Source organism: Salvelinus sp. IW2-2015, linkage group LG4q.1:29 (assembly GCF_002910315.2).
Source record: "Salvelinus sp. IW2-2015 linkage group LG4q.1:29, ASM291031v2, whole genome shotgun sequence".
NCBI classification, from domain to species: Eukaryota; Metazoa; Chordata; class Actinopteri; order Salmoniformes; family Salmonidae; genus Salvelinus; species Salvelinus sp. IW2-2015.
This window is the reverse complement of record NC_036842.1, coordinates 40,627,092-40,642,969: the sequence shown is the minus strand read 5'-3', so window position 1 is coordinate 40,642,969 and position 15,878 is coordinate 40,627,092. Positions and strand designations below refer to the sequence as shown.

General features: G+C 42.2%; 1 protein-coding gene across 1 annotated transcript in view; it reads left to right on the top strand.

Annotated features, from left to right (window-relative positions):
- The window catches only part of b4galnt4a (beta-1,4-N-acetyl-galactosaminyl transferase 4a), a 431,216-nt gene extending 418,424 nt beyond the window's left edge, over positions 1 to 12,792 (top strand). Inside the window, exons 15-21 of the mRNA XM_023984701.2 lie at positions 3,907 to 4,079; positions 4,544 to 4,917; positions 8,038 to 8,191; positions 8,389 to 8,461; positions 9,720 to 9,873; positions 10,013 to 10,139; positions 10,416 to 12,792. Of these exons, the coding sequence (XP_023840469.1) occupies positions 3,907 to 4,079; positions 4,544 to 4,917; positions 8,038 to 8,191; positions 8,389 to 8,461; positions 9,720 to 9,873; positions 10,013 to 10,139; positions 10,416 to 10,536 (1,176 nt within the window). The 3' untranslated portion in view covers positions 10,537 to 12,792. The remainder of the gene's footprint in view (positions 1 to 3,906; positions 4,080 to 4,543; positions 4,918 to 8,037; positions 8,192 to 8,388; positions 8,462 to 9,719; positions 9,874 to 10,012; positions 10,140 to 10,415) is intronic.
- Positions 12,793 to 15,878: the final 3,086 nt, after the last annotated feature.

Below are 15,878 nucleotides of genomic sequence, written 5' to 3'. Positions count from 1 at the left end.
ATCGGATCGATCTTTAAACCTCCGATAGTATTTACATAGAGGAGAGTAGGGTATGTTGAGTCCTTTTTTTATGTTCAGCATCACTGCGTCCACGGTCAGACCGGGACAAGAATTCAGCCCTGGTATTTTATCCACCAGCCCACATCAATGCATGCGCCTCCAAGTCACCGCCTCCCCCACTCACCATACGCACACTCCCCATCCCCACACATAAATCCTACACCCTGCACCCTACACACACACCCTACATAGACACAGGCAGTAGGGCTGACACATACCATTGGCAATATATTATAGCGTTTCTTAACCAATTCGGTACAAGTGACTGGTGAGACATGGTCCTCCTCTTCTTTTTTTAACCAGCTCATGTTTAAAACAAGGTCGTGCATATCAGACTTTTTAGGGGGACTTTTACGCACAGAAAAKAAGGTTGCTCGGGCGAATGGTGCTCATTTGATAACGTTGGATCATGTTGAGTCAATGTCTGCAAGATCTCACGTAATAATCACAGGATTCTACACAACAGAACCAAATATATCATAATGTTACTGTAAGACAAAAACACCACCGCCGTTCAATCGTGAATGATAATTCCTCAAGTTTTACCCMTCAACCATTTCATCTCAATCAGTTTCATGGGGGATATGCATTTAGATCTTGAGTTTATGCGGTGTTGTTTCGAAGTAGCCTACAGTGTTGTTTTTTGACTGATGTGCAGAGTGCATTTAGAGCAGATGGTGTTAACTAACTGTAGAATAGCCGACCTGTGTATTTTGCCTTGCGGCGCGCTCTGTTGAGTTTTGGCCACGAGAAAAATGCGGTGGTGTTTTTGTCTTACAGTAATGTTATACTAAAGATCCCCGAAAAGTTGGATCCGCAGTCACTTCGTTAAAACAAATACAATATGTAAAAACACCACTGGAGATACAACCCACCACTGTAACTGTGGCTCTGCTCTAGACATTGTTTTTGCCTCCCTTTTGTGCTGTCTATCTGTCTCCGCATCTTCTCTGCTGCTACTGTGCTTCTTCTAGTTCTCTGTCTGTCTTGCCTGCCTGCTTAAGCCTTATACTGTACATTATAAAAGCGAATGACTTCGGCTATATTTAAGCAATAAGGCCCTAGGAGGTGTGGTATATGGACAATATAACACGGCTAAGGACTGTTCGTACGCACGGCGCAACGCAGAGTGCCTGGATACAGCCCTTAGCCGTGGTATATTGGCCATATACCAATAACCCCCGAGGTGCCTTATTGCTATTATAAACTGGTTATCAATGTAATTAGAGCAGTAAAAATACATTTTGCTATACCCGTGGTTCAGTATATGGTCTGATATACCACAGCTGTCAGCCAATCAGCATTCAGGGCTTGAACCATCCAGTTTATAATGCAAATTAGTGCCTGTCATACGCTAAGTGTTAATTACTATTACAGGGCTCCGGACATTTTCCCCTGGTGTCACTGGTCCCACTAACTTTTACAGTTGATAGCACCAGCCCCTGGCCAAATAAAGTACTTCATAGTGCTTTATTCAGAATGTAATAAATAGACTACGGAGGTATTCAATATATATATATTTTTTTATTTGACACGTCCAAGCAGGGAGGTATTTTTCAAGATTTTGTGCAACCTAATCCAGTGATTGTCATTCATTTTGGGTTGACAATTAAGACTATAGTTGCTATATTTTACTGTCAAAATAGTACTCCTTTCCTGATTTTTTGGGGGTTCAATAGAGATACATCTTTATGTGTACAAACTAATATCGTAGGGAGTTTTTGGAGGATGTATTGGCACGGGCGTTAGGCCCGGGCTGAAAATCCATGCCAATGTATTCTCCAAACACTGGCTTCGAGGGCATTATCACTGTTATGCAACGGGTTACCAACATATTAAAATAATGATTGACATATTTTCATTAAAAACATAATTTTTATGAATTTATTCCTACCATTTCATCCTTCCACAAGATCAAGACGGAGTCCCGAAACAAATCGACAGTTGCTACTCAAGCCGGCTGGTCGTTCGTTCTATTGGTTTGGTTGCCAGTCGTTTGTTCTAAATGTTCCATTGCCATACTGGCTGGCAATGTTCTTATCCCTTGCTTGCTAGCTAGCCAACTACGGCTAACTTACAGTCACGTCAGACAGTGCAGACAGAATAACAGTAGCTGCATTTGTTTAAGTTGTTTTCTAGTGACATTTATTTGGATACATCCATAACAATGAGCTAATGAGGTGCGATTTCACCTGGCATAGAAAATGTGCTCTCTCATTAGGACACTGTTGTTCAGGGAGCAAGCCAACAACCAAGCTAACACAATAACTTCCAACTGAAGCTGGAAAGACTGCAAACTAGCTGCATTTCGTTTCGTTTMACCTTTTTTTCAACTGATATTTCTTTGTATACAACCAGAAAAATTATGCCAGCTGATTCATGATTTCGACTGGCTGAGAAACGATGCCTGCCTCTCTCTCTCATCCCGACTCCCGATCCGTTACACGTTCTTTACTATGGGACAGTTGGAGATCGAATTTGAATAGTGAAACAATGTTTCAAATGTCAGAGAGACACACTGTAAGGTTTATACAAATCTCCGCTGCTGAAAACGAAATGTTAGTCTAAAAGAAATGTGAGATAATGTCTAGATGCTTTTTATAGTGGAGATCACATTTATAACTTCCCTGCCTGGGCTAATGGGACAGTGAATTGAGCAGTCAGATGGAACAGAGTAAATAGTCATTTTAACGTCATAGATTTAACTGGTGGTAACTTGTGGAATAGACTCCGGCTGGAATGCACCTCAACAGGATCGGTGGGTCCCCCGCGGGATGGTTGAGCTWGCGTAAGCTAATGTGATTAGCATGAGGTTGTAAGTAACAAGGACATGTTATTCTTGTTATTCTATTTGCACTGTCCAATTTTCAGTAGCTATTACAGTGAAAGAATACCATGCTATTGTTTGAGGAAAGTGCACAGTTATGAACTTGAAAATGTATTAATAAACCAATTAGGCACATTTGGGCAGTCTTGATACAAAGTTTTGAACATAAATGCAATGGTTCATTTGATCAGTCTAAAACGTTGCACATACACTGCTGCCATCTTTTGTTCAAAATCAAAAAAAAAAWAKATTTCAAAGATGATGATAACAAAAAAATGCATGTTTTTTCTTTGAATTATCTTTTACCAGATCTAATGTGTTATATTCTCCTACATTAATGTAACATTTCCACAAACTTCAAAGTGTTTATTTTCAAATGGTATCAGGAATATGTATATCCTTGCTTCAGGTCCTGAGGTACAGGCAGTTAGATTTGGGTCTGTCATTTTATGCGAAAATCTTTAAAAAGCCGAATATTGAGCCGAATATTGAGAGTCGAGAAATACAAATTATACATACAGAAAGACGAGGCCCTCGTCTCTTCGACGGGGACAAGGGATGAAGCTTCCAGAGCTGTTTTTTTCCCAGCAATTGCGTCTTAAAATGTTATACGTTCAGTACACATTTTTCGAGCGGATGGGGGAAGAAGAGAGTGACTTGCTCGTTACAGGAGCAGGCCCCAGCGAAACAGTCACAGGGGCACGTACTTTCATGAACGGAATCACGAGGATAATGCACTTTACTATTTGACCAAAACATGGTTTTAGAGGCCAAAAAATAGAGTGCTTTGATTGAGGTAACGATGTAGAATGAGTCAGACACAAAAAAAATCCCATAGCCTATCGCTCAGGCTCTAATGTTGAATTATTTTATTGTTCATTTCCCCAGGGACTGTAGCTCATGCTTAACGACGATTTGTTGAAAACAATTTGCTGTCGACCTATATCTGGTGCAATGCATTAAACATGTGTGTTTCAAGTGTACAAAACTGTCAAATAAACATACTTATGAATAAATAGGAGAGCATCAACTGGCAGAGAACGTTTTCAGTCAACCCCATGGACTTTGAGCTGCTGCGCTCTGACTGGAATGACCTGCGCTGCAACGTGTCTGGGAACCTGCAGCTGGCCGAGAGCGAGGTGGTGGATGTGCTGGCACAGTACATGGAGAAGCTCAACGAGCGCAACGGAGGGTTAGTGTGTGATTGTGCCACACCTGGGTTCAGATACTATATGAATACTTTTAGCGTTGAACTCTCTGGATAGTTGAACTCTCTGTGTGTGGTGTGCTACAGCCCTCTGACTATAGCCACTACTAGTGGTACATCAGCAGCGACAGCTAGTGCTATCGTGATCAGTCGAACACACTAAGTGTCGTGTACTAGCTGTGTGTACTAGCGACACACACACAAACAGTGCAATGTCGTCGATCACCGATGTCTGAGTGTGCTCGACGATGTGCATGTCTGCTGGCCCAACCACATGTGCCTTCGTGTGTGTCGTTGTGGTACGATACGGTAGTGTGTGTGTGTGTGTGTTTGCGTGTGCGTGTGCATGTGTATTGGGGATGGAAGCAATGTAGTGAAAATATTGATGTGAAAAAGTGAAAAAGTTGTATGTTTGTTTTACTAAACACACCCTCCCCTTTCTCCCCCAGTATCTACACTCTTTTGCGGATCATCAATGTGGAGAAGAGGCGAGACTCGGCCCGGGGAAACCGCTACCTGGTGGAACTGGAGTTGATGGAGCGCGGACGGAACGTGGTGCGCCTCTCGGAATACATCTACCTTCTCCTCCACCGTGGCCGGCTGGGCGGAGACAGCCTGGAGAACACGGAGTTCATCCCCGCCTCGGCCCCTGCTGGGTCCCCGCCTGGTCTCATCCTCAGCACCCCCGCACCCCCAACCTCCACACACCCCCCTGCCCAGCCCGGGGCCACCACGTGGGGCACGGCCTACGCCAACCCCCTGCTGTGCCAGCCGGTCATGCTGCAGTGGCGGAAGGATGTGATGGTGCATTTTGTGGTGCCAGGTAGGTACCAGGGGCCTCGTGTGTGTGTGTGTGTGTGTGTGTGTGCACCAGTTTTCACGCAAAAGTTGCCATTTATTTATTTTTCACTTGACGTAAGAATGCGCTCACCTCCCCCGCAAACTTTAGACCATGTGTACGCACGTTTTCTAATGGTTGAAATATTGTATTGCAAGCTGGCAAGTAAGTATTTTGTGCAAATGTGGGATATGATGAAAAGCTTATTCATAAAAAAACAAAAACAGGAAAACATATTAACAAGAATGCAACCATTTGCCATTGGGGATAGTCTAAAATAATTAGACATAAGAAGCTTATAATTAGACATAGGAYTCTTTTTCCTAATATTTTTTTCATACCCATTGCAGAATATATTCTTCACCTTTTCTGGCCGTAATGGGTTCATATTCCCAACGGGGCCACATAACAACTTACCATGCGCATCTCTCATTTAATTGGACCAAGTAGCCTAGTAAATAGATAGGCTATATGTATTGAAAGTTCTGCAACCTCATAGGCAGCGCAAACCTTTACATTTAAGTAGGCCTGTGTATCAAGTTTCATGTTTTTATTGTCACGTGCACAAGTAGCCTACAGTGAAATGRCTTTCGCGCTTGCTTTTTTCCCCAACAATGCAGTAATGAATATCAGTAGGACTATAAAAAAAATACATTTAACAGTAAAGTAGAACAAAAACACACAAGAAATAACTGTAACCACTGCATTTGTTTGAGGACCCTGCCCTTAATAGGCAGAATCTACCGCACATCCAAATCTGAGTAGCCTGCCCTACAACGTTTCAGAATTTGCAGACAGTAGCTTACAGTGCATTCGGAAAGTATTCAGAACCCATTAATTTTTCCACATTTTGTTACGTTACAGCCTTATTCTAAAATGTATTTTTTTTWTTTTTWATTCCTCATCAATCTACACACGATACCCCTTACTGACAAAGCAAAAGCAGGTTTTTAGAAATGATTGCAAATGTATATACTGTATATCATTTTTTGTTGTTGAAATATCACGTTTACATAAGTATTCAGACCTTTTACTCAGTACTTTGTTGAAGCACCTTGAGCAGCGATTACAGCCTCGGCAGCCTTCTTGGGTATGACACTACAAGCTTGGCACACCTGTATTTTGGGAGTTTATCCCATTCTTCTCTCCAGATCCTTTCAAGTTCCTTCAGGTTGGATGTAGAGCGCCGCTGCATAGATATTTTCAGGTCTCTCCAGAAATGTTCGATTTGGTTCAAATCAGTGCTCTGGCTGGGTCACTCAAGGACAATCAGGGACTTGTCCCGTAGCCACTCCTGCATTGTCTTGGCTGTGTGCTTATAGTCGTTGCCATGTTGGAAGGTGAACTTTTTCCCCAGTCTGAGGTCCTGAGCGCTCTGCAGCTGGTTTTCATCAAGGATCTCTTTGTTCAACTTTCACTCCATCCTGACTAGTCTCCCTGTCCCTGCCGCTGAAAAACATCCTCACAGCCTAATGCTGCCACCACCATACTTCACCATAGGGATGGTGCCAGGTTTCCTACAGATGTGACACTTGGCATTCAGGCCAAAGAGTTCAATCTTCGTTTCATCAGACCAGAGAATCTTTTTTCTCTGTCATGTGCCTTTTACTGAGGAGCATCCGTCTGGCCACTACCATAAAGGCCTGATTGGTGGAGTGCTGCAGAGATGGTTGTCCTTCTGGAAGGTTCTCCCATCTCCACAGAAGAACTGTGGAGCTCCTTCAGAGTGACCATTGGGTTCTTGGTCACCTCCCTGACCAAGGCCCTTCTACTCCAATTGCTCAGTTTGGCCGGTCGGCCAGCTCTAGGAAGAGTCTTGGTGGTTCCAAACTTTTTCCATTTAAGAATGATTGAGGCCACTGTGTTCTTGGGTACCTTAAATGCTGCATACATTTTTTGGTACCCTTCCCCAGATCTGTACTTCGACACAATCCTGTCTCGGCGCTCTACAGCCAATTCCTTCGATCTCATGGCTTGGTTTTTGCTCTGACATGCACTGTCAACTGTGGAAAATTATGTAGACAGGTGTGTGCCTTTCCAAATTATATCCAAACAATTGAATTTACCACAGGTGGACTCCAATAAAGTTGTAGCAACATCTCAAGAATGATCAATGGAAACAGGATGCACCTGAGCTCAATTTCGAGTCTCATAGCAAAGGATCTGAATTCTTATGTAAATAATGTATATCTGTTTTCTAAAAAATATTTTTTTTCTTTGTCATTATGGGGTATTGTGTGTAAATTGATGAAGAAAAAACATGTATTTAATCAATTTTAGAATAAGGCTGTAACGTAACAAAATGTGGAAAAGGGGAAGGGGTCTGAATACTTTCCAAATGCACTGTATGTAAAATATTTGACAGTATGGGCAGGCTACAGTATTGCTGTGTGATAAGAGCGCATAATCATTGCCTTTTTAATCTCTGCGCCTATGCCAAGGCAGGATATTTAAACCCAGTCTATTGATGAAGTAAATATTGAACAACATTTTGTCTTTTGCATGCCGTGGCGTAATGCCAACAGTTATTGTCACCATAAAAGGTGAATGGAGGCATTTTCCACGCGGAGTTTTAATGCTTGTGTAACGCGTGCACAGTTGTTCGACAGGTCTGAGTTATAACGGGAAACATGCGTACGGCAAGTTTATGAATCTCAGTATTTTTGTACTGTGCGTAGACTTTTCAGAACTAGAGCACGCAGAAATGTTGTGTGCAATTTATGACGGTTATAAATGAGGCCCCAGTACTGGGGGGTTGACCTCTCGTTAGGTCATGAGTCCCTTCTCCAACAGTAGTTTCTCAAACCATTCCTCAAGGACTCCCACACGTTTCAAWTTTTTTTTTTGTAGCCCTGGAAAGTGTGCTAGCTCTGGAATAGATCAACTACATGGAATGGCAATGGGTCCCTGGAGAGAGGTTTGGAAAATACAGCACAGACAATCGTGCAGATCTGAAAGGAAAGCTTGGGAATTGAAGACGGCTGTGTCTGATTTAGCTCATGTCGTGTTGAAACACAATTTCTCCCTCTCTCAATTCAATTCAATAACCTTTATTGGCCGTGTAAAGTTAAAGCACTTTGCCGCTCTCTCTCTGCGTGTCTCTAGTGAAGAACCAGGCTCGCTGGGTGCAGCAGTTCATCACAGACATGGAGGAGCTGCACCGTCAGACGAAGGACGACGACTTCAGCATCGTCATCGTCGACTTCGAGAGCACCGACATGGACGTGGAGCAGGCCCTCCGAGAGAGCACTGTGCCTAGGTACGTGCGTGTGTTTGTCTCAGAGTTCATCCATAGCTCCGTAGGAGTGCATTTTAATTACTACAGGGATTGAATTGATTCAGGAGTTTATAAACAGTCCTTATGGAGCAATTCCAACTGACACACACACATAATGGGATATGTAATCGGACCAAACCCTGGACTTAACGGATGTGATTGTTTGTGTGTTTTGTCAGGTATGAGTACTTGAGAAGAGAAGGGAACTTTGAGCGTTCAGCGGGACTTCAGATCGGAGTGGACACTATCGAGGTGAGAGATAGCGGTCCTTCAGGAAGGGAAAGACAGTTCATATACAGCCAATACATTTGCAAATGCCCTGATTGAGGTGACACACATGCACACTCGGTAGAGAGCAGGCTGAAGCTTCTGGACAACCTTTTACTCTGACAATGACACACGCCATGGCCATACTAACCATACAATTTCACATTGACAGGATGAGCAGTATAAAAAGCAGCACAATGTATAACCTAACTCGTGTGACTGTTACTCAATCTCAGTGAGGTATTTTTTTAATACAGTGAGATAGTCACGGTATATGCTCTGATATCGTGAGGTGCCGTATTCGGAGCTCCCTTTAAATGATTGTGGTTAGCTTCTGACTCTGAAGACTTGCAGAGGTCAAGAGGTCTCAGATGCTCCCAAGAGAGTCACACGCACATTCAGACGGTCACAAACTGTCCAGTTCTCTGTGACCCCATGGCCTGACAGATTGATAGACAGCCAGACAGGCAGACAGACATGTATTCAATGTTTTATTCAATGGTGTTCTCTTTTTGTGTGTGCGACAGGGATTTGCGCAGACAGTTATCTGTCATTGGCGTGTCAAAGCTGTCAAATAGACTTTCTCTATGTCTCTTTCCCTCTCCCACTACTACCCTCCCCTCTATCTCTCTCTCTCTCGTTCTCTCTCTTTCTCCCAACTCTCTCTTTCTTGTTTGTTTGTTTCCTCTCTCTCGCTCTCTTTCTCTGTGCGACAGGGATTTGGGCAGAGTTATGTATCATTGGAGTGTCATGACTGTCACATAGACTTTCTCTCTCGCTCTCTCTCTCTCTCTCTCTTCGCTCTATCTCTCGTCTCTCTCTCTCGCTCTCTCTCTCTCTCTCTCTCAATGCAACAGGGATTGGGTAAACAGTTATCTGTCATTTGAGTGTCAGGCCTGTCACATGGGGAAGACTGGGGTGTCAACTCACAGTTGAATGACTGTGGTGTTTTATATCAAAACCTTTCACACACATACAGACACACTAGTGCATGCTACACACACACCACACACACCACACACACACCACACACACACACACACACCACACACACACACACCACCAACACACCACACACACCACACACAGTAGACGCACACACACAGTAGAGTAGAGGATTTAGATTGACTGTTTTTGTGTGGCGTTTGAGTTTGTGGGACTGAGTATGTTGGGAGTCTGTAACCATGATTGTGTGTACTTTAGTTTTGATTACAACATATTTGTGTGTATGTCTGTTTTACAGGACAACCACAGTATAGCGTTCCTGTGTGACCTTCACATCCACTTCCCCCTCAACATCCTGGAGAGCATCAGGAAGCACTGTGTAGAGGGACGTCTGGCCTTTGCCCCTATCGTCATGAGACTGGGCTGTGGCAGCTCCCCGCTAGAGCCTGATGGTAATACACACATGATAGACACACACACACACACACATCACGCACACGGCATGCACACACATGCACACATATCTCGCACGCAGCATGCACACACACATACACACACACACCATGTTTGGGATTTACTTTCCCTCTGCAGGCTACTGGGAGGTGAACGGCTTTGGCCTGTTCGGGATTTATAAGTCGGACTTTGATAAGATCGGCGGGATGAACACGGAGGAGTTTAAAGACCGCTGGGGCGGAGAGGACTGGGAACTACTGGACAGGTAAACTGGCAACCCTGACKATTGCAAACACAACACCCTCTGCTTTCTAACCCTCTTTCGCCTCTTTCCGGGCTCTTTCTCAATTGTCTTAAAATGATGTATTCTCCTCCTCGTCATTGCACTGATTTTGAAAGAGCTGACCAGGTGGAAACCAGCCCAACGTTGAGCTCCCACCACCTTGTTATCGTCTGTTAAGTATTTTACAATCATTGGAGGTGATGAGAAAAGGAGTGATTCTTATAGCCACCTGGTTGTTCCTCTCTTCCCTCCTTCAAGGGTGCTACAGAACGGCCTGGAGGTGGAGAGACTGAGACTGAGGAACTTCTTCCACTACTACCACTCCAAAAGGGGCATGTGGAACGCTCAGAACAAGAAAACCCCCAAGGGAGGGGGATAGCTAACACCGCCCCCCATGGGCCTGGAGGACCCAAGACATATGGCCTATACCTGCAGCTCCACTGTGTGTGAGGAGAGACCCTGAATAAGCTTACTTACTGCCTGACTTTGCCTTTTTTTAGATAGGCACTTTTCAGGGATGCCCATCCCTGCTTCTCTGAGGATCTGTCTGAGGGACATCTTTTCCCTGAGGATGTTTTTTCCCGTCAATGGAGTACATTGAGGGGGGAAAACGGAGGGAATCTGTTTTTTTATGTTGGRGTTGACGTCTACCCGGATAGACTTGACCTTTCGCCTCACTAACAGAACTCAATGTAGAGACGATGTCTTTTTCTTTTTTGGTGCAATGTTAACTGACAGACTGAAAAAAATTTTGTTTATTTGTATTTTGTTTGTTTTGTTCAGAGGAAGCGTCTTTTTTTTTTCTAGCGAGACATTTGTAAAAGACAACCTAAGATTTTCTACAAAAACATCCACGTGAGGAGATGTCTGAGGAACGTTAAGAAGGACTTTGTGTTGACGACAGTAATGTTTCTTTGTTTGTGTTCAGGTACGGCGCGAACAGTAGTCGTTCCGGAAACGCGTTCCGTCACTCGGGTGTCAAATTTCAGATATTAGTATCGCAACGAAATGTCTGGGTGTTGAAAGTAACAGTGTGTAGTGGGTCTACCTGATGTGCTTCTTCGTATAAACCTAACCCGGGGTGCTTCATATGTACTATAGAGGCCTATGATGCAGTATGTGCAGCTTTCCCAAAATTCCTGCTTATTTACTCCTGATTACGGATATCTTTTTACAGGGATATCTTCCAACCTGGGAATTTTGGAAAAGTTAACCCTAAATTGTTGCATATTAAATATAAGCTCTGTTATGTGTACAGTTCTATGGGAGGAAGACACAGACACTGGACCATATGGAGTGGGGGATCCGCGGTGAGGCATCAGATTGATCAAAGTGCTTTGCAAAACGTACTTCATTTCACAGTCTATCCAGCTTTCTTTCGGTCTGTCTTTCTCTCTCTTTTTTTWTTWTTTTTATTTTCTTATCTATTGTTCTCTCTTTCTCTACAATCTCTCTCTCTCTCTTTCGCTTTCTCTCTCTCTGTTTATTTCTCTTTCTGGCATTGACATGGATTCCTTGTATCTTTACTTTTATTGTGCATAGCCTCGCTGCTGTTTTGTGGGAAGAATTATTAGGGGAGAGTGGAGTAAGTTGAGTCAAAGGGGTAAGTTGAGCCACCCTTGTTTCTAGGAAACCATACACAAAATTCATAATTTGACCTAACATTTGGGAAGAGGTCATCACTTCATGGAGTCTATGAAGGAAGAAACCACATCGAAAGAGTGGTAAGCAATTAGGCAAAAAATAAATAAATCACCAAGTCAAATGTATTCATTGTGTTAGAGGTTTCATGATGCTTGTATTTAAGCCAAGGTAGATCATTTTAAGATTGTTAAATCATTTGGGGTCTATATACGCTTCAATATGAGGTCCTAAACCGAGCATGAAAGTGCATCATTGTAGCTGTGTGGGCTAATATAGTCAAGATGTTTGCTTTGGGGTAAGTTCAGCCATTAGCAAATTGAAGTGTTTTCTTCCCAGCCATAATTCAAGGCATTATCACTGGGATATGAGGTAACAACAGGGCCTGGCCTATGTTAAACGTGTTAAAAAAGTACAAAGTGTCTGTTAGGTGTTAAGCCTGTATTAAAAGATGCTTAAACTTATTTAAAGGCCAAAAAGGGATTGTGTTGAATTGTGTTTGGGAAAAAAAGATAGACATGGTTTTAAAAAGGTATTGGTAATATTTAGTTCGTTGCAGAAATGTGTAGGTGGCTTAACTTACCCTGTCCTGTGGCTCAACTTGCCCCATACCTGGGGTAAGTTGTGCCGAGAGACCGCTTTTTGTTGGACAAGCTATGTTTTCATAACTGTAATGTTTGCATGAATTCTGATTATTTCCAGGATTACACAACATCCTAAAATGTATGTTGGAAAAAATACTATATTTTCCTTCACGGAGTGATGCAGAATGTTAAAAAGAGGCTCAACTTACCCCATTCTCCTCTTACTATTTACAGATGATATTGTGCTGTGTTCATGGTCAGGCTACCCAACACTAATGAATTACTTGATACATTTTATTAAAATATTCCAGGTTGATCTACTATCCCCTACAGAGGTATTTCAGAAMACAGATGCCTACCTATCTCAGGTCTTAGCGATGAGTGGGTTGAATAAAGGCACTAATATTGGGTTTGGGTGTACTATTATTTCTCTCAGACACTGAATCGCGCACATGGTTTATCCCCTGATCCCTCGTTGATCATGCTGATGGTACGCTCCATTCCCCAGAGTCCCCCTGAAAAACCCTCAGATATAACTGGAACGAACCAAGAAGTGCACTGGGAAGGGAGCAGTGAACTGTGAGTGACAAGTGGTAGACTTTGATTTTTTTTTTTTTATTTTTACATTTATTCCAATGCTTTAAGGCCTGTGATGTTTTAAACATATGCTGAGCTGAACTTGGTTAATCAAAGTATGACTTGGTTTCGGGATGAAGCTTCATATTTCTTTAGCTTACATAGGAATACTAACAGAGAAACGCACACAGAGACAGAAGGAGTTACTCAGAGCACTGGAGCTCTTCCCTGAAGACGTGGATCTACAAAAAGTCAAACAGATTTTTATTTGAGTGAGATTTGGTAGTGCAAGGCCATTTTACAATGTGTGCCCTTTTATCCTGGGTTTGGTGGGAGTCTATAGTTTAGGTAGTGAAGAGGGGAGACGCAGGGGAATCAAGAGAATACCAGGGGGCTTATTCAAGAGGGGTGACGTTACAGAAGTGTCAGATAGAAATACATTTTGTAGAGCAAAAATGATGTCCTGTCAGGTAGAATGATGGAATCGTGTCAGTTCTGTACATTACTTTTCTATCTGGAACGTTCTATAAATGTTACATCCTACTCAAAAAGCTTGATACACTGAACAAACAAGTTCCAAGATACAGAGAGAATGAGAGAGAGAGAGAGAGAGAGAGGTGGATAAAGAAAGAGGGATTGTGAGAGAGAGAGAAAAGGGGGGGGGGGGTGTAAAGCTATAGAAACTGTGAGGACCAGGGTGGTCTGTGGGTGGGTGGGGGGGTCTTTGGCCTAAAGGGTATGTGAGGTGTGATGGAGAGACACTGGCAGCTGCTGCTGTGTAACAGGAAGCCAGCCACCTGCTCCCAACATAATGACTGGAGGCCAATTTGTTTACTTACCCAGTACTTATTGTGACGGGATGGACTGGAAGGCTTCAAGAAGGCCATATATGGGCGTTAGCTTGCTAATGATTGGCTATTGACTATGATTGTTAAAATTCCTCTTATTTGCCCCTTCCTCTTCTCCCCCTCTAAAGAAAGGTCTACTGTACATCATTTAGCATTGACACAGGACTATTTAAAAATGAAACATGAAAATATATACATATATAAGTTAAAAACAGGAATATACATTCCAAGGTAATTTCTGTGAAATTGTTTTGTAGAGAAAAAAGTTTTAAGAATGTATTGTATTTTTATTTTAATCCGTTTTGGTTTGTTTTTGCAAATAAAGTGTTATGCTAAAGTCTCCACATTGTTGGGATGTTTCTCTTGACCTCTCAGGGATGCTCAGACATAGATGGGAGTTCCTATCGCAGTCTGGTCAAAACCTGCCTACAAGAACAGCTGAGGCTCTTAAAGCGACAATCTGGGATTCATATTTCAGCAAAATGGCAGCCCTGCCACTTGTTTTGGTTATATACTTAAATAATTAATAAGTACGTATCAACAATTGAAATGGCCATTTAACAGATTCACAGATCCCAGATTGTAAACAATGACAATATTGTTCCATATGTGAACACTAAGGGGCGCTGTATCGACACACTTCTTTTGGAAGGTAAAGAATATCAAATGTAGTTGGAAAGACATTGCAGTAGATTACAACTTGGTCCCCCCCAAAAAAAGTTTTACCCATGTCCCTCTAAAGTGGGTTGTGAGAGCATTTGCATTGATCAAATAATGGCACACACACACACACACACACGGGATATCTGTGTGACTGTATACATATACACACACACACAGTCATGTTTAACTAACCTTGTGGGGACACACAATTGTTTCCCATTCAAAAATCCTATTTTATTTAACCCCTAAACCTAACCCTTACCCTAACCTTATCCCAAAATCTAACCTTAACCCTAACTCCTAAACCTGACCTTTAACCCCTAACCCTCATTCTAACCCTAACACAAATGATACCCTTAACCCTAAACCCCCTAGAAATAGCTTTTTTTTCCTTGAGGGAACTAGCAAAATGTCCCCAGTTGGTCAAAATGTCTTAGTTTACTAGTATTGTGGGGACTTCTAGTTCCCACAAGTATAGTTAAACACGTGCAGGCACACACACACAAACACACAGGAGATCGTTGTGACTGTATGTGTGTTACTGTATGTGTTTCATCAGCCTAGTCATTAAAAGCTAATGTAATTACCCCTCACAGTGACTGGTACAGGACGAGGCACTATCACAGCAACTCTCCCATCCTCTCCTAGGCCTCATACAGATCTAACAGATTAAACATGCCAATAACACATTATGCAACATCTGCTCTGTCGAAGTAACTCCCACCTCCTCTCTCACACCAGATCCTATGCCTGAAACAAACGTACATTTCTGTCAATTAGCAGATGCTCTTATCCAGAGCAARTTACGGTGTATTGAACGAACGCAGGTGGATTAACGAACATATCACAAACATGGTAATAACACAATGTATAAATATCCACATTTATCCTTATTTTATAATTGTACACTCCAGATACATACCCATTTATTCAAACCAATTTGATATATAACTATACACTGATATCTCTATAGTTATGTTTTGAACACATTACGAATCACCTCTGCCTCATTTGCCCACTTTTTACAAGTGAAAACCAATTCATCGTTCAGCTTTTAAACTGTTCATGAACATGATTACAGTATTATTACCACTTTTAAGATTATGATTATATTCTTATTCTTAAACCTCTTAAAAGATCATGCAAAATGTAGATTTCCACCTAAATAGACATCCAAAAGTTATCATTTTTCATGAGATGACCATAAACAACAACTAGTAGTGCTGCATAGTTCTATAAATAGTTACAAAAGTGTACTCACTTTTGAAGACACAAGCTCAAGTACATAGTAGAAATATTGTGGAAATATGTTTTTACTATTCAACAGAAGTGAGGTAATAGGACTTGAAATGACTGAAATGCTTAGTAACAATCAAATTACAAACCACATACTATAAGATTTCACCTTC